At 36.4% G+C, this 26,540-nt stretch overlaps 2 protein-coding genes across 8 annotated transcripts in view; one reads left to right on the top strand and one right to left on the bottom strand.

The window, feature by feature from the left end:
* The first annotated feature begins 296 nt into the window (after window positions 1-296).
* Window positions 297-13,866, top strand: LOC107222795 (mitogen-activated protein kinase kinase kinase 4). 7 transcript variants are annotated; one of them, XR_006903444.1, is made up of 19 exons: window positions 297-2,693; window positions 4,484-4,618; window positions 4,794-5,070; window positions 5,228-5,416; window positions 6,263-6,459; window positions 6,547-6,960; window positions 7,785-8,027; window positions 8,098-8,322; window positions 8,437-8,853; window positions 9,217-9,324; window positions 9,624-9,780; window positions 9,944-10,397; window positions 10,708-11,076; window positions 11,187-11,374; window positions 11,502-11,670; window positions 11,791-11,913; window positions 12,011-12,162; window positions 12,398-13,625; window positions 13,723-13,866. XR_006903444.1 is itself a non-coding variant. In XM_046734885.1 (19 exons), exons 1-18 carry the CDS (start codon window positions 2,611-2,613, stop codon window positions 12,551-12,553), a joined length of 4,056 nt encoding a protein of 1,351 aa, XP_046590841.1. In that variant the 5' UTR covers window positions 297-2,610; the 3' UTR covers window positions 12,554-12,590; window positions 13,170-13,667. The 7 variants fall into 7 exon arrangements, 6 of the variants coding, with proteins under 6 accessions (XP_046590841.1, XP_046590842.1, XP_015517789.1 ...); XM_046734885.1 differs by lacking the exon at window positions 13,723-13,866 and having other exon boundaries at window positions 12,398-12,590; window positions 13,170-13,667; XM_046734886.1 differs by lacking the exon at window positions 13,723-13,866 and having other exon boundaries at window positions 12,398-12,599; window positions 13,170-13,667.
* Window positions 13,867-14,722: 856 nt separating this feature from the next.
* LOC107222789 (choline O-acetyltransferase) overlaps window positions 14,723-26,540 on the bottom strand; it is a 66,699-nt gene continuing 54,881 nt past the window's right edge. The window contains exons 5-12 of the mRNA XM_046734890.1: window positions 25,866-26,046; window positions 24,847-25,021; window positions 23,111-23,349; window positions 22,298-22,509; window positions 22,088-22,210; window positions 21,828-22,011; window positions 20,450-20,650; window positions 14,723-19,195 (exon numbers count right to left, since the gene is read on the bottom strand). Coding sequence (XP_046590846.1) covers window positions 18,989-19,195; window positions 20,450-20,650; window positions 21,828-22,011; window positions 22,088-22,210; window positions 22,298-22,509; window positions 23,111-23,349; window positions 24,847-25,021; window positions 25,866-26,046 — 1,522 coding nt within the window. The 3' untranslated portion in view covers window positions 14,723-18,988. The remainder of the gene's footprint in view (window positions 19,196-20,449; window positions 20,651-21,827; window positions 22,012-22,087; window positions 22,211-22,297; window positions 22,510-23,110; window positions 23,350-24,846; window positions 25,022-25,865; window positions 26,047-26,540) is intronic.

The following is a 26,540-nucleotide window of genomic DNA, read 5'->3' as shown; positions in this document are numbered from 1 at the left end:
CTTGCTGAATAACCATCACCTAAGTGATTATCATTGACCAGGTTAGATACTCCCATAGACTTATACCGATAGTCTGCGCGGTCTGTTCACTGATTGTGAGCTGAATTCGTAATTAGAAAGAGATAGCAATAGCTGGAGCCGGATATCTCACTCTAATCTGATTGCGAAACTTGGCGGGGGGGAGGGTATAAATTCGTACGCATGTACCTCCCTCCCCCCCCCCCCCCCCGCCGATCTTTCTATCATGCAACAGAGAGATCCGGTTCCAGCTGAGCTCTCTCTCTGTCTAATTACGGCTTCAGCTCGGTGAACAGTGGTGAACAGATCGCGCAGTCAATCCTCTATAAGTGTATGGATATTCCTAAATACGTAAATATCCGTTAACGAAATAAGTTACACGGATATTTCTAAAAGACTTTTGAGTGACAGATATTAGCATTTAATTACCCATCAATTTATGAACGAAATATAGATAACTTGGTGACAATACTCAATCATCTTCGGAAATCTCAGGTACGGCAAATGTGTTTATAACAGATTTGCAGTAATTTGAAATCAGGAAAACAGTTATTAAACGCCTTTGAAATCGTGATCTGAAATCATTCTAAATGATTCGAAATTATGTAAAATTATAAGGTCGAATTTAATAATCTCATTCGTAATGTCAGTGCCGGATTTATAGTTGTGGAAACCCTAGGGCAACAAAGAAGTGGGAGGCCCCTAATTATTTTTCAAACAAGATGGGAAAATTTCATTTTTATAGTGTAGCAATAATTTATTGTGAGACATATGCAATGATGTCAACTAACACATGTCGATATTGTAAAATACAAAAAATGAGCCACATTAAATTACATCGTTAGGCGAATGGAATTTTGCGAGCTTTTTTCGACGCAAAGTCATCAATGATATCGGTAAAATCCCGGAGAAAATCACTTTCAATGCTGAGTACGGATAACTTTGACAAACGGCTTTGTCTCATAGTAGTTCGTAACCTACTTTTTATAATTTTCATTTTGGAAAATGAGCGCTCTCCAGTGCAGTTCGACACCATCAACACAAGATACATTCTCAATGTAATTTCAATGTTTGGGAATGTAGCTCTAAATTTTTTTTTTTGTCAGAAGAGTAATTTTACATACCATTTGCTAGGAAATTTTACCAAAAATTGTGTCGGCCCTGGTTGCCCCCCTCTAAACCCGGAACTGCGTAATTTTATTGCTATTTTGTAACTTGAAACCGTCGGTCATGCGGTAAACCGTAACTTGCGGGAAAAACGAAATTTCTATACTGATCTTTCCCTATAGAGTCGTTGCAAAAGCATAAATGATTCTTTTTTCATATCCCTGGTGATAATGATTTTTACGATTTTCTACAAATTTTTGTGGAAAGTTGGGACATTGCGTACAAAATTGTGTATAAGCATACTTTCTCATAAAAATTTGTAGATTTTTGTGAAAATTTGAATTTTTTCAGTAAAAAATCGATACGCCACCACGATTTCTAAAGAAAATTGACAATTTTTCACGAAAAACTATGCATATTTACAATTTTGTACGAAATAATACGGAATGGCCCAATTCCTGCCAAAAAAATCGTAGTAGTAATAATTTTCACCAGGGAAGTTTCGCTATGTTTCCGCTGTGAAATTGAACTTTGTGCACGATCGGTAGAAAATATTTAAAACTGCATTTTACAACTTTATTGTAAATAATTGGTGGGGCGGTTGGGTCATAAATCTCGTAAAATCAGACTAACAGTAAATCAGGTTGAAAGTTTCTGGAATCATTTGGCATCGCTTTTACGCCTTGACGTTCGAGCGAATTGAAACCCCTGACTTTTGAACTGTATGATCCGCGAATGTTGTCGAGGCGCATGAGTCATTAATTTTATTAATTTACCCAACACTTTTGTCAGAGCTTTCGCATGTCGTTCATTACAAAATCTACAACCCGTTTGAGGTTTTTTCAAGAATTTCCTTCCATCGAGTTTAAAGGATATGATGACTCAATAACTCCATTTTAATTATTGTTTTATTTATGTATTTACTGTATATATGATATTTCCACTAATTAACAAAACGTACTTCGCAGCATATTTTGGCTACATTGCGTCCACTTGCCACTAGATAGGATTCAGAGATCGTCTTATACCATCTTTTATTTTCGTACGTGGAAACAATTATGCATATGTATACGTGACAAACACGTATCCTTCGTTTCAACAAATAGCATGAAATTCGTCGTTAAATTACAATGCCTTGGGGAAAATCCGCACAATTCATATCCGACAAGTTCTGTTCAACGGAATAATAGAAACCCATTTTGCGCAGTGTTTGTTCCGTACGTTGATCCAAGAACCGAGTCTTGATTTCGCGGTAGCGACTCGGGTAATTGTCGCCACTCATCATCGAAGTCGGAATTTTCAGTGCCGAAGAGAATATGTCGGTGTCGCAGTGTGTTTACTTTGCGTGCGAGAATGCAGCATAGTCGGGCGGTCGACTCCATCGCTCTTGGGGAGTAAGTAGGGGAACAAAAGCGGTCAGACGATAGACAGTCGGCGTTCGAGTTTATTTCGTCTGTCGTTGACGTGGGAAAAAGTGGCAAAAAGATGTCGTTTGAAGAGGGATTAATGATGTGTTTCGACGGTACAACAGGCGCCGAGAGTTTAGACTGGGATGATTCTGACGACAGGTGGGTTCCGTCAAACAGCCGAGTAATAATTCACGCGACTATTAGACCTTCATTATAAATAGAACTGGAAAAATGTAGCAATTCACACATCGAGAATTTCTGTGTTTACTTAGCAGCATACTTGATGGTCAACTAGCCTCTTGCGCTGAGTACGTCGCGCTTAGCTTATCATCTACCTTCGTATTCAGCTGATGTCGCCTAACCTAACAGTACTTGCAGTAAATTCATCTCTCGAAGTATTTTTTGACGGATAAACTCCGCCAAATATTCAAACTACACTTTACTTGTGTGCTTATGTTTACACGGTACGTTTCAAGTACGATTGTCACTTGAAAAGTACGCCAAGTTCAAACAAACAATTGAACTATGGTGTAACAGCGTCGCAAGTCGGCGGGTAATGATAATGCTGTTTTATATTTTTACACCGTGTTGATATGTGAATATCTATGTTGTATCGTCGGATTTTTCAAGATTAAAATAACAGGAATTGAGTGTTTTGATTTGATATAAAATGTTTTAATTTACGAGTTTTAAGCCTATAGACTGAAACAAGTTTTGGACATATGACTGAAAAAATTGGAAATTTTATTTTGCTGAACTTGTAGCAAAAATTCTTGTAGTCTGTTTCGTTATGTATTAATTGAAACATTAGTTAACGTTCCAACAGTAAAGTGTTACGTGTAGCTCAAAAGGTAATTGTTACAGAAAATTTACGTTATATAATGGGGTGTATGAAATCAGCATTTGCTAACAATCGGTTCGTATCTCAGAACTTTTGGTTCTATAGTATGAGATAAAATTTTGGCTACTTTGAATAATATTGAATAGGATATGTGTGAATCAAATATTTATTATATTTAACTTAAATAACCTGCTGGATGAAACAATTTAGTTTTTTTCTCTCTTAATGCCTTGTAATTTTGAAGCAAAAATATCATATGCACATAATTAAAAAAACCATCTACAAGTCTATTGAAAGTATGTCAAAAAGCTGTGTACAATAAAAGCTGGTTAAGTTTAATCAATTGTATATGATTCAACAAATATTTTGTGAGTACTTTCAAAGAATGCACATGAAATGAAGTGTCAAATTTTTTTTAAATCGAATTACAATTTATGGAATGTGTGTACATAACGCTGTTATATCTTTTCTTCTGCAGAGCGACTATAATCATTGATTTCTTACATTTATACTCTTGATTTTTTTTTAATTAAATGAACTGTCGCAGACACAATTTACGTAACTAACTTGACGATTGTCCCTAAATCTAACAAGCCTTTTATTTTATAGCATCGCAACTCACGCGGAAAGAAGTGAATCATTTACGATACTTTTTTTAGCGTTATCTTGGCTCGCTTATATCGCAACAGAGCTTTGATATATGAGTGATAAGAGAATGTACCTATCAGTTGAATGCATTATTAAGTCTCTGTTGTTACAATCGGCAGAGTGTTGAGTTTTTCTAATGAACTATTATCAGAGAGATTGAATATCGTTACAGCTAATAAATGAGCATTTAAAATTTAAAGAAATGAAATACATGTGTTTAAATTTAAAAGTGTATAATTTTGTTCTTGTTATTACATAATACTAATAATTGATTAATCACACGCGGTAGATCTGTGAAATAATAGTATTATAATGAATATGAACGTTGGAACGGAATTGTGTTGCTTGTCAAACAGCATCGATTCATCTGTTGTTTTTGACGAGGAGGCAATAAATTATAACCAGAATTATTTGAAAAATTGATCTGCATGATGAAAAATAAATTCTTCTATTTCTGCAGTAAAAAAAAGGACATAAGCCCAGATGCTGCATTTGAAGACGCACTTAACGACATGACAGATCTTTATGGACAAACACCTCCTAGAACACGCTTCAACAGACGGCAGAAGGAAAAAAAGCAGAAAGACATTCAATCGTAGGTATAAAATATGCAGTAAAGTAAGCGTAAAACATTAAGAACTATTTCATCATGCAGAATAATGAGGCAGGCTTTATGTTTTCCAACATCTTTTCCTGGTTGACCTCCTGGTTGCTAACTTTCTCACCGCATTGTTCATCAATACTCAATTATGTCCTTTTTTCTGTTGCAGAGAGCTCAAGTCTATTTCAAAGTCAGTGCACAGTAAACCACAAATAAGTAGACGTAACACATTCGACACTATGTTGTTTAATGAAATGTGTGATAAAGCTGACAAAGATAGAGATAGAGAAACTGAGGGCGAAGTGCTGAAAGAGGGAAGTCGTAGAAATAAAAAGAATTTGAAGCTGTTACGAGGTTCTGAAAGAGATCTAAAATTGGATGTTTCTGCAGCTGTTAGTTATGGCAAAAAAGCAGAGAAACCATTAGTTAAAACACCTGTTATTAGGGTATGATATTGAACATGTTTAATGACCGTATTTCATTCATTCTGAGTCGAATTTGGAACAGATTCATACAACAAGACTATCTTCATATCATTCGATTCATCGATTTTTGCTATTGTTTCTGCTAGTAATTGTTTGTACAAAAACTTTTGTTTTATAGGTTGAGACTAGAAACCGATTTCGTAGTTTGCATTCAAAACCAGTGGATGTTGAGGGAATAAAGAGTGAAACAGATACACTTGAAACAACTCTTAAAGAAAGAGACGCTCTATCCGCTAAGACTCCAAAATCTCTAAGTTTAAAAGAAAGAGAAATTTTTCATGATACCTTTTCGTTTTTAATCAAACTGGTGAGTAGCTTGAAATTCGTTTAGAGTTATAAGTCATGAGTAAAATCTTGTTTCATTCCAAGTATATGCGAAGGATAAGAGTGAAGTTGCTACTTGTTAGTAATCAAAGTAAAAACGATATAACATAATTATGATGTATGGACTGATCCACGAATGATCGACCAGCTTTGCAAAGTCAAATTGTTGAGTTGGCTGAAATTTGGATATGATATTCTACACACTGAGATCTAAAACTTCTCCATTTGTCGCATCTCTAATCCTCACAGTATCCGAGAAAAACGTTGATGATCAATTTTATCACTTTTTTGAATTGGACTTTTATTTTCGAATTCTCAACACTTCCTGTCCTCGTAAAAAAAATGTGACCTAATGCGTTTTTCCTGTGAAAAAAGCTGATCTTTCCGAATACAAAATCCATTTTGAGATAGATTCTGACGAAGTGCCAAAAAACACGTTCTTTTGACTTTGAGTCATGTATATGCAAAGGTCCAAAAAACAAATGGTTTTTGTTTTATTGTTTCAAAAAGTAGATCATTTAGGGTATATCCTGAAATTTACAGAGTGAACTGAAAATAGGATCATGAATAAATTTGTATAATCATTAGAGAGCTTTCAAATTATTAAAAAAATGTTCGAAGACAAAAGTCGATTTGGCATAAGTGATGAAACTAATTAACGTGTTTTTCAGAAATGGTGAAGATTATAGACTATAACATTCTACGGTATTCATATGTTAGTAACTTTACGATGAAATCAATAAATGATACTCTCAAAATCGAGAAGTTCCTAGTTTTACTGTCTGACATTATAAACTTAACTCAATATGCAAGTATTTCTATTAAATAGGGCAGTAACGACAAAGAACGAAATTGTAGACGTCAAATGAGTCACGAGGAGACATTGTGGCAAAACGAATTGAAAGACTTGATATGGCTTGAATTACAAGCTCATCACGCAGACCGTAGTCCAACAGCACAAGATGAATATCTGTGCAGGCAGCGGGAAGCCGTCGGATCATTATTGACTGAAATTATGGAATTCAGGTCATTGGAGTAGTACTTGCTATGTATCATTCGTATTAAGACAAAGGCTTTCTAGTTCTTTAAATGACAATTGTTTATTTTTGACAGATTTGATCCAACTAGTCTCTCCGATACTGGATCATTGTCCACAATTTCAGGTGACAGCGAAATTGAAGATGCTGTAAATCCTGTTTTGACTGGAAATTCTGACATGAGTTTGTGTCCTGGTTGCCTGTCAATGTACTGTCGTGCCTGCACACGTGCTCAAGCAGAGGCGTTAAAGCAAGTAGAAAATCTTTTGGGAAGATTGGAAGCAGCTGAAGCTCTTTACCCATCATCCCATGCATTGGCTGTTCAGTATCCTATGTACAAAAGCCAAGAATTTATGGGTAGAGTCAAGGCATTGTGCCTCTGGTACAATATGACAAAGCATCAAAAACTGAAATTGTTGATCCTAGGCAAACTTCTCACTCTTTTGAATACAAAAAAGAGACAAGAAGAATCGGCTGATTCAGGCACAAGGTAATTGATTTCGTTTGTGAAAGTTGATGAAAAGTTTGTTTAACCTTATGGTTTGCTTCGTTCAGAATTCTTATACGTATGTAGGGAATTCACTTGACGCTCGAATGTATGTAATTGAAAATTTTTCACAAGGTAAAGAATTATAACATTTCCTCATGTATAGTAATAGAACTGTATCGGCTCGGGTAAAAAGTTCTTAAGGGAGGTTTCTATTTTGCTGGGCAGAAAAATATTCTTTTTTCTATCAATTTATTATGCAAAATATATGAAATATAAAATGTTGTTATTTGGTATGTTTAGTAAACGGCCTTTTTTGAACATGATAATATTTTTTAAAGTTTGACAAAACATGGTATTGGGAGTTGGAGGAGCTACGTATGTTGGTGCGCCGGCAATGACATTCTTCGCTTATGGAAGTATAAGTCCAGGACAGGTGATCTCAGCCGAAAACGTCAAAACTATTTTTACTTCTTACGATATTGTGTATAAGAACGAAAAAGAAATATTGAAAAATAACACACCGACATACGTGGCTCCTCACATTTCCAGTACTATATTTTGTCAAACTTTAAGAAATATTGTTATGTTCAATAAAGACTGCTTAGTAAACATACCAAATATCAACATTCTATATTTAATATTTTTTGCATAACAAACTGATAACAATTCGAACCTATTTCGATCTAACGAAGTAGAAACCCCCCTTAATGCCTAGTTTATGAGTGGCACCATTCTTTACTTTGTAGATTGTTATAGATTGTTATAGATTTGAAAAACGGGATGGGAAGAAATATTGTGTTTCGATGTTAATATGTGGTTTACAGTTCGAGGTCATCAGATACAATAGACTCTGTAGATGCACGTCAAACTTTGGTTCGCTTTAATTTATCGCAGACGGAAGAGAATACAAGTCCCAGCGACAGTAACACCAGTACATCGTCTATAGAAACGTCATCACTTCATCGTTTTTGGCCCTCCACCCCTGAATCAGGAATTCTTACACCTACGGATGACGACAAAAACCATCTTGACTCTTATCTAATGGAATTAGACCGGCATGCTTACAGGTAGATGAAAGAAACAATCAAACGTCGAGAAAACCTTCGCATGTGACACAAAAAAATACGTTTGTTTCAGAAAGTACATTGAAGATGTGTTAAAAATTCGAGGCCTTCGAAAAAGTCTCCAGTTTTTAGAACGACTACATACATCAGTTTTGCGCAAAGTCAGATTGACTTTGGAAAAATATGACGCCAGTGATATGGATAGCAGTGCTACTGAAGAGTATGAAGGCGACACAGAACTAAAACGATATGGAGCTTGGAGTCCTGAATCAAAAGAGCTGAATCTCCCATCTTACAGGTATCCGATCACGTAAACTGATTGTGAACTGTGGCTACATAAACGTTTTTTAACAAAAATTAGCAAATTTTGATGTAACGAACTCTCAAGTAATGATGGGGATTTGGATTTCAGGGCAGCATTTGTATTTCTTTCTCGTGTGCCGTTGGATGTAGTACACGAATTTCTGAGAATGAGACTAGAACAGAAGCCTGAGCAGCCTAGTGCCCTATCCGTTCGGCAATTGATGCGAGAACTACGTGAAGGTTTGAAAATCGCATGTGTACATCGACAGAGATTTGAAGAGCACTCTCTGGCTGCTGTTGCTGCTGATAAAAATACTAGCGAAATACTTTTTTACGAAGAAATCCAAGAATTCGACAAAAGTTTAAAGGCGGTGTTTGAACTGTACTTAAATTATTTGCAACAATGGGTTGATATGGTGCAGCACGAAAGTTTTCAAAAGAATTTTATTGAAGAAGAATGGTCGTTCATCATTTCTATTGCTGGTAATATCTCTGATGGATTCGATATAGCCAGCGTAAAATTTTGGTATGTTATCTTTTAAATTGAAAGCATTTACCAATGTGATCCACATATTCGTTTCTGTAATTTACTGTAATGGTATATTATATCAATATATCCACCGATAATCTGAATTTGATCTATAGACATTTTTCTTGAAAAAGTATTCGAATTTGATCTGTCCTTAACTTTTTTGTACGTTAATCATAACTATTTGTTGCATTTCTTCATATTATATGTAGTCAATCTATTAATGGTTAAACAGATTTTCAGGGAAAAAAACAATACACATATATCACATCATGCCCGGTTAATCCACATTCTGGATGAACCGCACCCGACTACTCAAAGTTTTGTACTGTATTCATTGTATTGTTTTTTACATTTTAGTGAAATGGCATGTACCATGATAGAACAAGCCAAAGAATTCTTAACCAGTCGGCCAACTGAAATTTGGGAAGAAGCTACGGCAGAGGAAGACGAAGTTAAGTTGTTGAAGTAAGAATAAAACTCATTTGGCTATTGCAACTATATAACACTATTGCAAATACGGGTATATTTTTTCTAGAATTTTCATCGTTTGATTGCTTTATTATATTTACTTAAAAATCAGATATCCAAATAGAATAAATTTTAGCGATGTATGTCCATCGATTACTTTGCCTATTTTCACGAAACACAAATCTCGTATTAATGGAAGAAAATGAGAAAGCAAAAAGATTTATTTTTAAATCAATTCTTTGAAACATCTTAATGTCTTAAGAAATATTATAATAATTTTTCATTCATTTATACAGAAACCAAATCATGACTGCAGCCAGAGAAGTGCAGGGTATGTTTGTTATTGCTAAAGACAAAGTGATAAGAAATATTACGTTCATCAAATGCTTGAGACGGGATATCCAAAAATTTTCAAATAGCCCTGAAACTGCAGAGTCGATCAATAAGTTGAAAGTAAGTACAGGCTACACATATTTTCTTGATGTACTTAGTATTTTGAGTAAGAACCTAATTCTCCAGACTGAATGGTAACGACTAATCTCAAGCGTATCGAATAAGAAAAATTGCCCAACATATACGATATTATAGCCTCAATTATAGAATTGTTTCCAAACAGACCGCAGTGATGGATCTGAGACACCAAATAACATCGACAATTGAAAATGTGCAAATGGGAGTAAATGAAGCAGAAGAACCAAAATTAGAATCTGATCGTCTGGCTTTGAGGTCCAGAGTAAGGGAAGTCTTACATCAAGCTTATAAAATGGGATTTGAATACCACAAGGAACTTTGCAAGCTATTCTTACCTGAGGAAAGATCGGTGCTAGTTCGTGGCTTGGTTAGCTTTGCTCTTTTATGGATGGACTTTGTTAGATCTTGCTGCGACCGAGGCCGTGGCCTAAGACCGAGGTGGGCAAATCAAGGACTGGACTTTCTTATGACAGTCTGTGAACCATTGAACACAAAACATTTAACGGACCAAGAGTTTGAGGAACTGAAAACTTCTATGGACCGCTGTATCTCACATGTCATTGGAACAGCCACTCCCACTTCACCTGCTGATGTCGAAAGTAAGTTTATGCATGATTATTGTTACATAAATTTATGTGTAGACAGTTGTACCATGATATTATTACAGTGCCATAAGACTTACAAGCAAAGTTAACAAAAGGAGATTCGAAGCTTTATTATTCCAGAAAAGTCTAACGTAAGCACTTTATGTTTAAATTTGTTGAGTTGTCTACATATTTCTGTTACATTAATTTCAATCAATTTCTGCTTGGAACACACCTTTGTGGCAAAATATTATCTCAGTCGACGGGGTGACGTGGAGGTGTTCGTAAATTGTTATAGATATGGTTTAAACGTTATCGAATATAGATTTGAGGAAACTGCCGCGTTCGAGAACAGCTTCTCCAGCTCGTCCAAAAAGCAGGACACCAAACAGCAGCAGCGTACAAAAATATCGAGAGAATCTAGAATTTCCGGACCCGGCAACAGTGTCACAAAAGAATAATTCGTCCAGTTTGACAGATGGAGTATCAGCTGTAACATTAATAGTACCTGAACACAAATTACTAGCCAGACACCAGCGGGTATCTCTAGCTGTCAAAAAATTGGAACAAAAACTGGATGAGGACTTGATAAACAGACAAGTTATCGGTCACGTGACGGAGAGGCGGCCAGCTGATAGGGTTCATATTAAATCGAGATGTGTTACCTTTACCTGGCAGCGTGGTATAAAAATTGGTGAGTAACAAATAGTTGTTAAAATTAACGTTTTAAATGATACTGTGATACATAAATCTGGAATTTAGAATATTTTTATCCAAGTATTTGCAGTAAAAACTTTCTTTCAGGTCAGGGTCGATTTGGCAAAGTTTACACCGTTGTAAATAATATAACTGGTGAGCTTCTTGCCATGAAAGAAGTTCAGCTCCAGCCAGGCGATCACAGAGCAATTAGAAGGGTAGCTGAAGAATTGCAGATATTTGAAGGAATCCAACATAAACATTTGGTTCGCTACCACGGTATTGAAATTCATAGGGTACGTTGTGAGCCTGTCTTATGTGACCAGAGTAACTCTTGTTTGTTAATCAAGGATATTTAACATATATTTCAAGAGTACAAATTTCTCACAACTTTCAATTTCAATCATTTTTTCAACCCAATAGGAAGAAATGCTCATTTTTATGGAATTTTGCGCCGAAGGCACACTTGAAAGCTTGGTGGCTGGCAGTGGAAATGGACTACCTGAACCACTGGTCAGAAAATATACCCATCAACTCCTATTGGCTGTTTCAGTACTACATTCGCATGGTGTTGTACACAGAGATATCAAAAGTAAGTCCATGCATGCTAATAATTTTGATATGAAATTCCGTTATAAAAAAAAATATTGCACTCTTCAGAAATGGCTTACAGTTTTACATCTCCCCCCTGAATGCTGCATTTTAATTACAGCTGCGAATATATTTTTGACCGATGAAGAGAATTGCCTGAAACTAGGTGATTTTGGTTCAGCAGTTAAAATAAAGGCACACACGACGATGCCAGGTGAACTCCAGGGATTTGTTGGAACTCAAGGTACCTGTTCATTAACAAGCTTCTACTATTTCAGCCTAGAATAAATCATTTTCTCACCTGGTTCATTATACAGAAATGAACTATTTAAATTTTTTAGCTTATATGGCTCCAGAAGTGTTCATGAAAACGGAATCCGAAGGACATGGACGAGCTGCCGATATCTGGTCGGTTGGCTGCTGTGTAGTAGAAATGTCCAGTGGAAAAAGGCCTTGGGCAGAATATGACTCAAATTACCAAATTATGTTCAAAGTAAGTCACCACATCAGCCTTTTCAAAGACTTTCAGTTTGTTGGTTTCACACCTTATTTTTACTAACAAAATCAAACATCCATATAAATTATCTTGTCAAATACTTTTACAACATAATTCTGCTGTTGGAGAAATTTAAAATTAGTCCAAAGTTTGTGGTAATTTTATATAAAAATAAAATATACATATATTGGCAAAGTTTTTAACCGACATAAAAATTTAATTATTTTTTTAGGTTGGTATGGGCGAAAGTCCAACACCACCTAGACATCTGTCAGTGGAGGGTCATGAGTTTATTGCTAAATGCTTACAGCATGACTCAAAGCTACGGCCAACTGCGGCTGTGTTGCTCACAGATACGTTTGCTCGGTTAAGCGACGACGATAGGTGAATAACGAAAGAATCCACTGACTAAAGTGTTCGCTACGGTAGGCTTTGTTAGTATTTCTATTATTTTACCAGTACTAAGTATTTTGAATTATTTTATTCGAACTCAGTCATTTTATTGATGATTCATCAAGTGATGTATTAGCGAGAAAGGGTTATGCTGAGCATACAATCTTGTATTTGTGACGTATCTACATGTTCGCATGCGTTACATATACATTACTGATTACATATTTTTTAAGTGTCCAATATCGTTATGATTTCATTGTAAAAGTACAAAGAAGGAAAGAATTCTTTCTTCGGTATATAATATATGTGCTATTGTCATATGTGATATATATAGGTATATGTATATAATGTTGAATTATATTCGTTGAATCATAAGTGTAACATGTCCATAATTTAAGCAATCCTATTCTTTATTCAGTGAATGACAGTAGTAAACCAAGTGCCTTGTATTAGCACCATGGCATGAACAAATTGTTTGCTTACGTTCGATATGTTGCACTTATGATTTAACGAATAAAATTCAACGTTGAGATGTTGAATCCAAGCACCTGATGGATAATAGATGTTGACGTAATAGTTTCATTTGAAATGATTTTGCTATTGTTTGACAGGGTGGCCACTGGTCAGGGAAAACTGGAAAACCTGGAAAAGTCAGGGAATTCTGAAATTCTGGAATAGTCAAGGAAAAGTCAGGGAGTTTTGCGGAAAGTCAGGGAAATTGATTTTTTTTTGTAGCTTGTAGATAAATTAGATAGAATACGAATTTTTTTTTACCATCACTGGACGGTTCTCTTTCAGGATGACCACTGGTCAGGGAATTCTGGAAAACCTGGAAATGTCATGGAATTCTGCAATTCTCGAATAATCAGGGAATCGTTTACTATATACTTTTTTCATACAAATACGTCCCACAGTTTTTTTTAAGCTTTAGATAAATTAGATCGAATACGAATTTTCTTACCATCACCGGAAGGTTCTCTTCAAACTTTGAATACTCCTAAATATTACCTTACAAACGACTGTGCATCGGCTAGATGGCTAGATGGGACAGTGTGACCCAAGTAACGGTTCGTACTTTCGTCTAGAGAAAAAAAAAAAAAAATTGTATAGAAAATACGTATATTTTTTTCAATTTGTTATAACGAATTTATTCAAATTGTTCAGGGAAAATTATAAGATTTCTTGTCTGGAAAACCTGGAAAAGGCAGGGAATTTCGTGATGGAGATTTAGTGGCCACCCTGTTTAACGACTTGGTATGTAGAGTATTAATTACAGGATATTTAAATAAAAAGCAATAACTGCAGGAAGTTGATACGTTATATTATTACCTGCTGTAATATAATTTCATCAAAATTACAATCTTCGAAAACAAATATAAGAAGAAATTCCGTCTGATCAAAATAACAACAGAACAAATTATGGACGAACAAGAATTGAATGCGTTTTATTATTTGAATAGAACATTTTGTTCTAACTTATTGCTGTATATTTGTGTCAGTTATTTTAGGATTCGAATCTGTAAACAAGATTAGTTAAATGCGTATGGATTTTTATTTTATTGTAAATAATCGTGCGTTATGATTCGCGTTTCAATTATCAGAAATTACTTTGTGGAAAAAATATCACTCACTCGTCATACATTTTCTTCTTTGAATATTATTTTTGAAAAATGTTCCGCATATTTTAGCCATAAAACAAATTTTTTTTAATTTCGATATTTGTGATTAATTACTTCATAAAATGAAGTGAAGCAGCTCAGAAAATTGATTGATAATTAATATACCAGCATATGAAATGAGTAGCTGCTAAATTTGGTGATCTCGAGTGATTAGAAAGTGCAGTACGGGTTAGATAATATCACCCAGCGGTGCACGACTTAATCCGTTCAGACTGTTTTTACGGAGGGCAACTCACGTTCCTGTTATTCTCAGTTCGGATAACACGCCACAATAGACAGCTAAAAATTGTGCATGATTGTACTTACCTTATAGTTATTCACGTTTCAGGCAATGTACATGTTTCAGTAAATGTATAAAAATCTATATTTTAAATAATATTCTTGTTGAATATGGAAGCAATTTTCTTCAAACGTCTTTTTCAAATCCTTCGCTCTCTGCCACCCTTTTTGTCCGTGATATAAAATGTTATTTATCTCTACACAAATTAAATATTGCAACAAACTTTATTCACATTTATAGGCGTACATTCATGTATATGTATATATCATATATTTTACTTCTTAGAGGTATGATTTGTATACTTTCTGTACAAACAGGAAGTGGTTACGTGTGAGTTACATTTCAGTGAGAATACAGTACGGATACTTATCACAAGGTGAAGCTGCGTTGGGTTCGCTTTAAGAAACGACAAATCTTGCAACTCTTTTTCGAATATCACTATTTCTGTTCAACGAAATATCTTTCGTGCAATAGTGCAATGATCATTTAATAGTGTGTTTGAGTGTGGTCTGAAAATATTTTGCATAGCTTCATTTATTACGAAAATATTGACGGTCTTGTGTGAAAATGAAAAGACTTAGAAACCTGTAAAAGCGAAAATACAAAACATTTAAACGAAGAACTCTGAATGTACTGTATTGCAGTGAGTTGCAGATTTTCCACATGCAACAAATGCCACACTTGAAGTGTATTTCACTTAAGAAATGATGTTCGTTTTCTTTCTTCTTTTTTTAATTGACGTACTACTTACGTTGCGTTGATTTCCTCACTTGAATATGAATTTCACACTCCCTTTCATCACAATAATACATTAGCGTATAGTTATACTCTAATTGGTAATTGGTATAATCTAGGTAATAGAATTATTCACTGATACGAAACGGCTTTACGCCTGATATGTACGTGATATTCCTGGCCGCATCGAAGCGATTACAATAATAATTAGCGATATGTATTTGGTATCTCTTTTAAGGACTATCGTTTTATCTGAGCTCATGCTCTTAGCTATTATAGACATCTACGTATATATGGCTTGACCATTTTCGTAATACGTTACAGCGCTCCTGTTACAATTGCAATGTAACGCTGTAGCTTTTCAATTCACGTGATCAAACGAAATCCCAGATAAAAATAAAATTCTTTCCACGTTTCCGTATGAAATCCGAAATATGTTTCGAAACTTCAAATACGTTGCAGAAGAACGTAAAGAAGCGGCAGATGATTAATTCTGTTATAGCGTGAGAACATTTGAGCGAATCTTTCGTTACAAATTTTGTGAATTTCTTTGGAAAATTAGAAAAAAAAACAAACGAAAAACAGCTTAATAAATAAAATTTCCAAAAATTACAATGACATTGAAATAAATTTGCTCATCAAACTGATAAAATTAGTCATCCTTGTATAATTTCATAATTTACTTCTGGAATATTTCTGGAAAAATCCACCGTGAATCTGTAAAAGTGTGGTACTTTTTAGACGGGTGGTGAAATACCGTTTCAGTATAAATTTTTCGCACTAGCAATAAATGTCAAATCAGTGCGGTCATACAGGCTGAAATTAGTGCATCGCACATATTAGACCTTATCGTTTAGGAGTTTCACGTCGGATCTCAACACAGTGCTGTGGAAAGTGTATAATATATTTGTTCAACAATCGGAAATGTGTGTGGAATTCGTAACGCAATGTTAATTCATAACTGCCAAGCTGCAGTCTGTGAGAAATAGATGTATAGAAAATCGGGATCATTTATTAATGATAGAATTAATGTATTTCATTTTCACGATCGTGATTTGGTATTATAGCATTTTTCACCGCGACTAGGATCAACAAATTACTGCAGCCAGGCGAAATGTAGGATTTACGAAGATGCAAGGCTTATGTAGACTGTTCACAAATTATTACTGCGCATTCGACGGCACGATATTAGATATGTATGTAAAAAGCTGGGTAATATTTGAACATCGATTACTTTAACCGTTACGACAATACATGATTTCTAGCCTTCATTGCGATCTACACAATGTAATTTAAGTACACGTTGTCGCACTCTTCGTCCGAGAGTATAAGAGCTTTCTCATCATTATCCTACTGATATATTACCGCATACACCGTGTATTAGTGTGTATTATATTATAATCTATATGCATAACTATTATACAGCCATGATATACAAGCAAATCGTTTATAGTTCGATTATCTGAGGAACATTTGTCTTATAAATTTTTTTTTCTAGACAGATATATCTAATAAATATAACAGTCGAATAAATTAATATTTTTCAATAAATTCAAACAGATCATCAACAGTATCATTTTACGTTATAACGCGAAGTTTTGCTGTGCGATAATGGTATTCAACAAAATGTCACAGCAATCTTGATAGAATCACAATATAATAAAAACTATTTAAATTATCTCGCTTCTGTCCGTCGCAAATATTAACAGATACATAGATGAGGTATATTATCTACGTCTTTGATAGCTCAGGGTAGATTCGTATTCTTTAATCACTCACTAGATTCCCAGTATACGTTTCTTTCAAACAAATCCAGATTTTAAATATACTGCAATAAATAAGAACGGTAATTTTGACCCTCGAGCTGAACGTACAATGTAGGTATCTAATCGAAATTTACCGCAATGTTTTGATACGGGTAAACAATGCAATTTGTAAAATTTAAATCTGCACGAACAGAATTTCGTGTTATAGAATAATGTGTTGTGTTTTTTTTTTCACCTACATAACAAATCAGCAATATTAATATAAATATACATATATGTGTATAGAATTAAATATACAATCGATAACATAATTAACAAGTAAACGTCGTACAAAGTTACGAAACATGACGTAATTCGTCGACCGTTCGAAACACGCCTGTGTCATATAATTCGCAATATCACACAACCTAATCTAATTGTAAAATTCCGCAGCACCTATTTACGAGACACAAATATTCTGGTTAAATAACAACTTGTTATAATCGAACCGATTCGTCTTAACTGCAGTTGACCTACAGGCTTGAGTAGTGAGTAAATTCGTATAATTTTACAAGAACAGTGATACGTGACATACGTTTACGCTTACACAGTGTGATAGACAGAGAATAGTGCTACCGTCGGAGATCGCGATCACGGATAAGATTCGATCTGCCAACCTACCTAAGAATTGGACAAGAGTTTACTGTGCGGGCGCCAATCAAGTTAATTGGCTACACTTAACGCTGCTGCAATAGACAAGATCTCTTGGAGCTCTTGAAATTACGACCGAACCATTAGTACGTGATATCTGCCTAAACGAAACTCCTTTTTTCATTTGCATTTTTTGTCTTTTTCAAACCTCTTGAGACATCCCGATTGTAGGTAATTTTTTTTATTATATCTACACGGAGTATCATCGTTCGTTTCGATGGAATTACGTACCGTTTTTCTCGGAGATTACAATAGATCGGCGAATTTCGAGAGCTCGAAAGTTTTTTCTGAAAGACTAGATAACAGCTAAAATAACAATCAACCTATATTGCCTGCTACACGCTGCGACTACTATATTAATTTGCATCGCCGATAATATAACGTATATATATAAACATATCTGTATATATATATATATATTATATCTGTATATTTACTATTATTTCTATATAATTATAAATGTTTGTTTCAACAACAATCTTTACGTAAGAAATAAGTAAATAATATATTATAGATCCGTTAATACTTATTCAGTTCTATTCAGATTAAATACTTTCATTGATATGTATCAGGTTACAATAATATTGGTCTAACAATAAGCTTGTTCTTCTTGTTCCGTTTTTCGTTTCTCTCTTCTTTGCTTTTATATACACACCAATTTCATTCGGTAGATATACCTTTTGTAATATACCTACTCACGAAATGTTATGAAATATACTCTGTTTTCACCAATGATCGTGGAAGGAACTTGTGCAAATTAACGATCATCTTTATACGCACTCGGCTGATCAGATGTAACCGCGTTTTTCGCATAATTACGCGTTCACTCAGCTATGAACGGAGACCGTACAACATTTATTTTCTGTTCCCTACAACTCGACGCGTGAATGTAAATAGTGATATCGTTGATTGGCTATAAATTACATTAATTGACGTTCTGTTAAACATATTATTTCGCAGTTGCCTTTCAATACGAGGATGAGAAGATACTCGTGGTTACCTCGGATAACGACGATGCGTCAATATTAAACTAAAATGAAAAATATCAGCCAACCAAGAAAATTGGTATTTATCAACTTCATTGTTACAATTGTCACGAATACGAGGTCCAATTTCACAGCTGAATTATATATATATATTGTATATATATATATCTGTTCTCGTACTTCCTCTTGCATTTAAAATTGCATTAACTAAAAAAGAAAGCTAAAACTTGAATTCAGATAACTATCCTTGTATCCTTTCATAGAGACGGTTTTTCAAGTTCGGCAATTACTAAATTACTTGGGGGAATCCTGTAACATGGCGGCTGTTGCTCGCAGGCTAGATTCAAGAGCCTTAGCGAATCGAGACGTGCTTGTACGGCCGTCGCTGTGAAAAGCGGAGATGTAAAATAATACACCATTTTTCCGGAAGTTGTAGGCGCAGCCGTATCCCTCTGGAACTACCGGTCCATATCCGGCCATTATATCGTTCAGCGTGGTTATCTGAAAGCAAAGAAGAGCGCGTTGTGTCGTAAAAAAAAGTCTCTTCGCAAAAGATGCTTCGGATGTTCGAGGCGAAGGTTTCCTCCGCATAAGAGTTATATTTTTTTGAAAAATACGCGCTAGAGAGATTTCGCTCATATTTTACAGAATTAGGTTTCATTTTACGCGCGTAATCTTGCGCCGACTCTTGAGCTTCGTCTGGCTTTCATCTCTGCAGGGTGAAATGACTTCCGCCCTTCCCCTCGGGAACTCACCGGAATTCCCGGGGAACCCGAGCGGTGGAACCCCCGGAACAATTGCATCCGGTCCTCTAACGCACCGGGAAACTGAAGCAATTGCCTTTGTTGCCAAATTGAAATGGATTGAGGGTGCAATTTGACGGCAAACTGAAATTTGACACGGCGCGATTGTCTTCGGGCTTGATTACCTTTCCCCTTACTTTGATAATTGAGGGATCTTTATATCGTGGTCATTAATCCTCTCTCGTCTAAAACAACTACCTATGCATATTCGCCAAAATATTAATTATTATTGTTTTTGGTAACGAAACAAAAAAGAAAAAACTCAGAGCCATAGCCACTGTTCATTTTTTCGAAAACAATTATCATCGAAGATCAATTTCTGATGCAAACAGGAAATATAAAAATTTTGAGTCAACGTTTCTTAACCATTTCAAATTGTTAGCAAACTTCTTTTGACTTTCAAGAAAGTAAGGGTACGATATTTTATTGAACAATGTGTAGAAGAATACGTATTTAGAATGAGATTTTGCTAAATTGACCTGCACATCGGTCATAAACTCCGAACGAGACCTCTCAAACTTTGCCAATGTAATCAACAACATTCGGTTATAGAATAGAATCAAATTAAAATCGCACATATTACGCCATTAGTGACATTTGACTGTAAAGAAGAATTGATCGAGGCGAACCGATTAATTGTTATCAATCTTGTTTTATACCAAACAATCGCAGCATCACAGTGTATGTTGATCACAATTGTTTGTAATGTATGGAGTAACGCTGCGTACATACCGAGATAAAAATTGGTTTATTCAATATCATTATTCAGGCAATCTTCATCAATTATACACAATGGGAGAGGTACGAAGAATACTTTTGAAGCGTTTAAGCGTGAATCCGAAGTCAAGGAACGTGAGAACCTAATTATAATGGTGTTGGAAAGTGCAGTCAACTCTGCAAGTACAAAAATTTACTAAAAGCGTTTAAATGATCTATCGCGTTGAACACTCACTTGTGACGTGGACAGTGCAAAACGGTTGATTCTTCGGTAAGCCTCGTCCGTGAACAACTCCGGAACTGGATCGCCGGCTTGTTTTGCTGACTCGCGTAGCCCCAGAAGGTGGTTGTCAATTCCATGACCGGAAACGTTATCGTTCATTTCCTTGGTCTGGCGTTTGACAGCGAGTTCAAAGAGCTGACGTATCTTTTGGTCCTGAAATTAATTAAAATCAGTAATTTATCCCTATAGATTGTACCTACATAGCTCGACTAAAAGCATAACGCTAATGCTCTCCGAGTCTTATCGTTAAGCGAAATTTTAACGAATTACTGTGTTTTGCGTCATTAATTGCTATGAATAATTAAATGAAACGTTATCGGGGAACGGTGCAATCGAATTCTTGATTGTTATTGTTTCAGCTCGGGGTAGAACGTAGGCGGAAAAATATATAGGCGGAGTATCAACGAGCCGTGGTGCGTTGTTTTCGCAGGACATGGATAGGCGGAAAAGTAGTGTGCTGAAACAACAGCATGGTAATCGAGAAACAACAGAGTCTTAAGGGATGGGCGCAGGGCGGTTAAGGCGGAAAATAAGAAAATAAGAAAATAAATGGGAAACCGTCGTCTCCCCTCGTTCTCCCCGCATTCGTCGTATATACTCATCCTCCTTGTTCACCCCAGTATTTGCCAACGGCTACGAAAAGATACATCGTCAAGCATTCTGTAAACATTTCTGTCATAATACCACAGAGTAATTGGTTGGTCTTTTCAGACTGTAGGATCCTGCCTTCTTCTCTTAAGGATTCTTCAAATCTGAAGACGTGGACCATTTCGCAACCGTGCACCTCTTCCAACTTCTTCGGTTTTTAAATTTTAAAAATCCGAGTAAGCCTCACAGCTGTCAGAGGCAACCTTATACTTCACCAATCAATTAGACGGTTCAAACAAACGGTACATTCTTTTCCGAAAATTCTTCATCTTCTTTCCTGACTCGATATGCAATCAGTATCCGCTAAACAAGCGTGCACGAGACGATTTATAGATACAACGGTATAAATACGCAAGGAATTTTCTATTCTACAGTCATGATTATATTTATATGGATAGTTGGATGGGGGTTAGGGAGCCAGAAACATCAACGGTGACGGTAACTGAACCATTAGATACCCGGTTAATGATCGTGTGACAGACACTGAAGATGTGAAAATATTTACGCTGTAACGTTGAGCGAAAATGCAACTGATTTAAGATTGTTATTTTCCCAAAAGTGGACCAAAAAACGGAGGGCAAGCGAGAAAAAAAGAGATTTTTATCATCCAGTGAGGTATCGTTGCCGTTTTTGTCACTGCCTCGCATGAACCAATAGTTACACTGTAAATGGTGAACTGTACTCTTTTGGCGCCTTCCTCTTGCTGCACGGCGGATAGCGGAGGTTGGTCGCCAGGGTCACCTTGACACATCGCTTTGGCCCAAGCCAGTGCTTCGACACTCGCTGATCGGATGCAATCAACCCTCCCCAAGGCAAATCTCCGAAGCCCAGCGCTCTCGTAAGTTGCCACCGAGGTACCATGCAGTCTAAAAATCAGTCCCAGTTGCACAATTACCGTTTGAATATTCCTCCGTTCGTTCACAGCACTCGCTGTTTGCATACCTGAAGTAAGTCAGCTGCAAAACTAGCTGGATATAGACGTCCGGACTGACTTTGCAGGACTTTATGAAGTCCTTGTTGTACTCCGTAAAGTGAAAGACGCAGAGGTCAAGGTCTTCGACCATTCTGTTGGCGGTGAATCAAAGAGATCATGTAATTATACGCATGGGTCAGGTAAATTTAGGACAACTATACTCAGGAATTCCGACTTACGCGTCGAACGAAGTCATCGCATCTCTGATGTCATTCAAACTTTGCTCGGACAGCTGCCATTCCAGCTTTTCCGGAGCCGGAAGATGACTGGGAATGGTGTTCTCATCCGGTGGCGACATCGCGGCTATCTGGCTCTCGATGCTTTCGATTATTCCAAATACTGCCGGTGCCTCGGCCGCTGAGTGTTCATAATTCACTCCCCAAGCTCCATCCTGAGAGTGACGAATTGGAAAGATTGCTACCGCAGTTCAAGAATGTAACGTGTAGGCACAATTTTGGTCCATCGATTCGTGCAGATCGAAAATAACTCAACAACACGATTTTGGGCTGCCACGTTTGAAATTAATTCCTATAAATTATCTCGAAATTTTTTTTCTTCATAGCGCAGAACGGTTACTTCATCATTTCTGTTTTCTGTTTCAGGTCCACCTGCGTTACTTCGATCTGCAGACGAACCGGACGATTGAACTTCCCCAAAATCCTACGGATGTCGACTATACACGTGAGTATTATACACATATACATACAATTTACACCGTGCGAAATTTTTTAGTCATGGTCACTACGCGGTCCCTGACTAGTTTCGCTTCACCATAATCGAAAAATGCGGTCGCTGATCGCTATTCAAGTATTACAGCAAAAAGTTCCGCGATAACTCAGCATTCGTGTCTGCATGCACGGCACAGTTAAGCCCGGGGGCTTTTCTTTCTGCATTAATGTCTGCAAGTTTTTTCAATATACGCGTCATCCGTGTCAAGGTAACGAGGATGTACTTCCCTGATAGGTTGAGCGTTAAAAAAACTTACTACTCACCTTACCCAAGAAGAATTGTAGCGTTTTGTCGTACCAACGATTGGCCCCCAGGTGTCTCGAGCCCCCGCCATGCAACGCGTGATGGAATAGGTTCGTTTCGTCTCTGTCACCGATCCAGTGCCCGACCTCCCTTTTTTTACCAATTGAGTCATTGAACGTGGTGGGAAGCACGTCATCGTCGAGACAAATGATGCACAAGCAACGCTCCAGCAGCTCCAGATTACGTCTGTTTGAATCGTCTGCGAAAAAATTCCAACTCGTGCTCAATTAATTATCATATATACGGAAGTAATTATCGTCTCACTTCTTTCCGTACCACAGTCTTATCTTTTTAAGTCAAACAAAACAGCCGGTCTTAATTCCGAAACAGATTTGCCCTCTATGTCATTTCTGGATTTGATCGATTCGGTTAATATTTTGTTGAAAAATCAACTACCGGATGAAAAAAGTGCTCAGGCATTCAACTATTCGCGCAGACATCGCGAAATTCGGCTACAAAACGACGAATATCCGAAGATGTGGTAAATAGGTAATTTTATCAATTCCCGTTACATTTGGTAGGTAACGTTCTGACGGTAGCCGATAAATAACTGTTTTACATTATTCCAGTATTATATTCACAGGTAGGTTTCAAAAAGTTGAAACCACTTGAAAATCATCAAATTCAAATGACTTTCGGATGAGAAATAAATTCGTAGAAATTATTAGCTGGTAAATTAGTCGTGGTAAAAAAATTGCCAAACCGCCATTTGTACTTTCGATATTAAAACTGCGACCCACCGAGTTTGGTGAAAGTATAATATAGCTAATCTCATGTAAAAATTAGTATTAATTACACTTATATAATCATGTGCTACGTGAAGAAATTGTAATACCCAATTTTTTAAACTTTTCATCAAATTAGAAATTATTATATATACGTGCACACGTGTATATTAATTCCTGCGCATGTGTTCGAAAAGGGTCGTCAACGCTAACTTGTTATTGCATTAGTGATTCGATTTAACCGATGGTCTAGGATTGCGTTAGGGTAGCTTGGGTTAGGTCGGGTTACGGGTGAGGGAGTTAATGAAAGTTATTACGAATATCGGTAGGAAAGAGGATGGAAGGATAATTATGAGATACGAAGACGCGCGGGGGTTGCAAATTCCATATACCGGGTGAACGGCCCGGCACCGGAACGATAAAATTGCCGAAATCGCAAGTTACGCTATGTCAAGAAATGAAGAAATAAAAACATTCGAGACCGATGGAGAAAAGAATCTCCTCTAGACTACGAGAATTGCAGTCTCAACATGAGACGGGGAAAGACGCTACCTCAAGTATCGATTTCTTTTTTATTTGAAATTAAGTTGGCAACACTGCGACGTCCTCAATATTAATTCAAAAATTACCATCTACGGTCGTAAAAATTTGACCATTCGAACCCACGGTAATTGGAACTCTTTGTCGGTTAAAGAATCTTTTCGGCTTAAGCAAAAATGCATTTACGTAGGCACGGAAGAAAGAAGAATGCGAACATGTTTGAAAAATTATTGTGAAACGATTAATATTGATTAAATTAACTAGATATAGATTTATTATCCAGAATGTTGTAAAGAAAAGATTTTAATACTTTTTGAAAAATTTTTCTTGATTTTTTTAATGTTTCGACGTTGGACGAAAGGACAGCATGTCTTCCAAACACATTTTAAGACAGCGTGTTACATCTCAGATACGTGAAAATAGATACTAACTTTTGGCCAATTCCTCCCTTGCGGCTGCCCAAAAGGGCCTTCTTGCTGCTGTCAATACTCCAACCGGCGGCGTTCTCGGGTCAGCTGGTATTTCCATTATTTTTAAAATTTGTTGCGTCAATTCTGCCTCCGTCAAACGACCTCTGTCGGAAGCCCTTACCGGAACGCTGTAAAACTGTGAGGAAGAAACGCGATGATTGAAATACATCATGTACTAAATTTGAACGCACTGTTTTAGCATTGGGTATTTGTATGAAAAAAATATCCAATTCTTATGTACCGCATGAAGAAGAGAAGCACAAAATAATCAGGTTACATTATTTTTCTTACCCTGCAAAGAATATAATTGCGGTTATTTATAAATTACGAGCAATTGAAATTTGTTGATTTTGTGATGTATATCATACACCTTAGTATGGATGACGTCATTTTGTATTACTTTTCCATCCCCTGAATATATGCTTCAATTTTTTTCGCACATACTCCGCAATTGACTTTTGGCTTATAGAAATAACGAAGGCAGAAATATTTCGAGACGATTCAAATTCGACGATATTATGAGCGTTATTCAAATACATCGGATACTTATCAAGTTTTCGGTTTGTTCACAGCACAAATGAATGTATGAGAAAAATGTTTTATTAATTTTGTTCAAACGCAATTATTTTCCACTGCAGCCACTGCCCAATGTATTACATACAAAACTTTTTAGAACAGAGAAGCCAAGGTGATGTCGAGTTTCTCCAATATGCGCTGGATCGTGGAGAGATAGTAAAAAAAGACAGCTATTTAATTAGCTCGCGACTTGACTTGACTTCAACGAAACTATAAGACCGAGAATGGCCGGCGCGCTTAAGGCTTCAAACTTGGCTCTGATAATCTCATATTTCATATTCCGTCGGCATTATTTCCTCCTATATATAACCAAGGTGCTCGATATGCATTCACTCGAATCACAGACAGCAAGGGGTTTCCAATTTTCTGTATGTATCAATTAAACTTGTTATCGGGCAACCTACCTGATTGTGATTTACAACGATGACGTGATTACCGGACGATGCTCTGTCCAGTACCAGCTGCTCATCCAATTCTTTTCCTGGACGACGATATTTGCTAAAGAGCTTGTAATGCTGCATCATGCACAAAGGTTGTCCGGGTTTTCCATCGGTTGATCTCAGCCGCTCTACTGGCAATTCGTCCCTATTCGTAGTTTCAGAAATGCACAACGATTCATCAACGATTCCAAAAACTTAGTGACAATAAACTTCAAACCAAGCGAACGCATTTTGAATAGAAAGAATCGAGTCATTGAAGTCATCGCAAAAATTGTAGATTTCTATTTCGCAAGTATCGATTTTATGACATTTGTTACGTACGCAGCGGCGTTTAAACAATTCGAATTTGCACAGGCTACGCAGTGATTCGCAAACATTCTATATTCGCTGAACATGTGTTATTAGCATTTCAATGACACGAGAAATTAGGACGTCATTGGACGTGTTTTAAAGGTTCGTGAATTTCGCTATCGTAACTACACATAATTCTCATCGTAGGTAAAAAATCTTGTCAACGCGATAATCTCGAATTACAATATCCGCTTGTATAATATTGAAACCAGACAGACGAAGTTAACGACCGGTTTCAGACTGCAGATTACGTTAGATGTAGGTGCTCGATTTTTTCCATTTTCTTCG

The sequence above is a fragment of the Neodiprion lecontei genome, chromosome 3 (genome assembly GCF_021901455.1).
Source record: "Neodiprion lecontei isolate iyNeoLeco1 chromosome 3, iyNeoLeco1.1, whole genome shotgun sequence".
NCBI classification, from domain to species: domain Eukaryota; kingdom Metazoa; phylum Arthropoda; class Insecta; order Hymenoptera; family Diprionidae; genus Neodiprion; species Neodiprion lecontei.
Note: the sequence above shows the minus strand (reverse complement) of the source record. Positions and strands in the feature narration are given on the sequence as shown.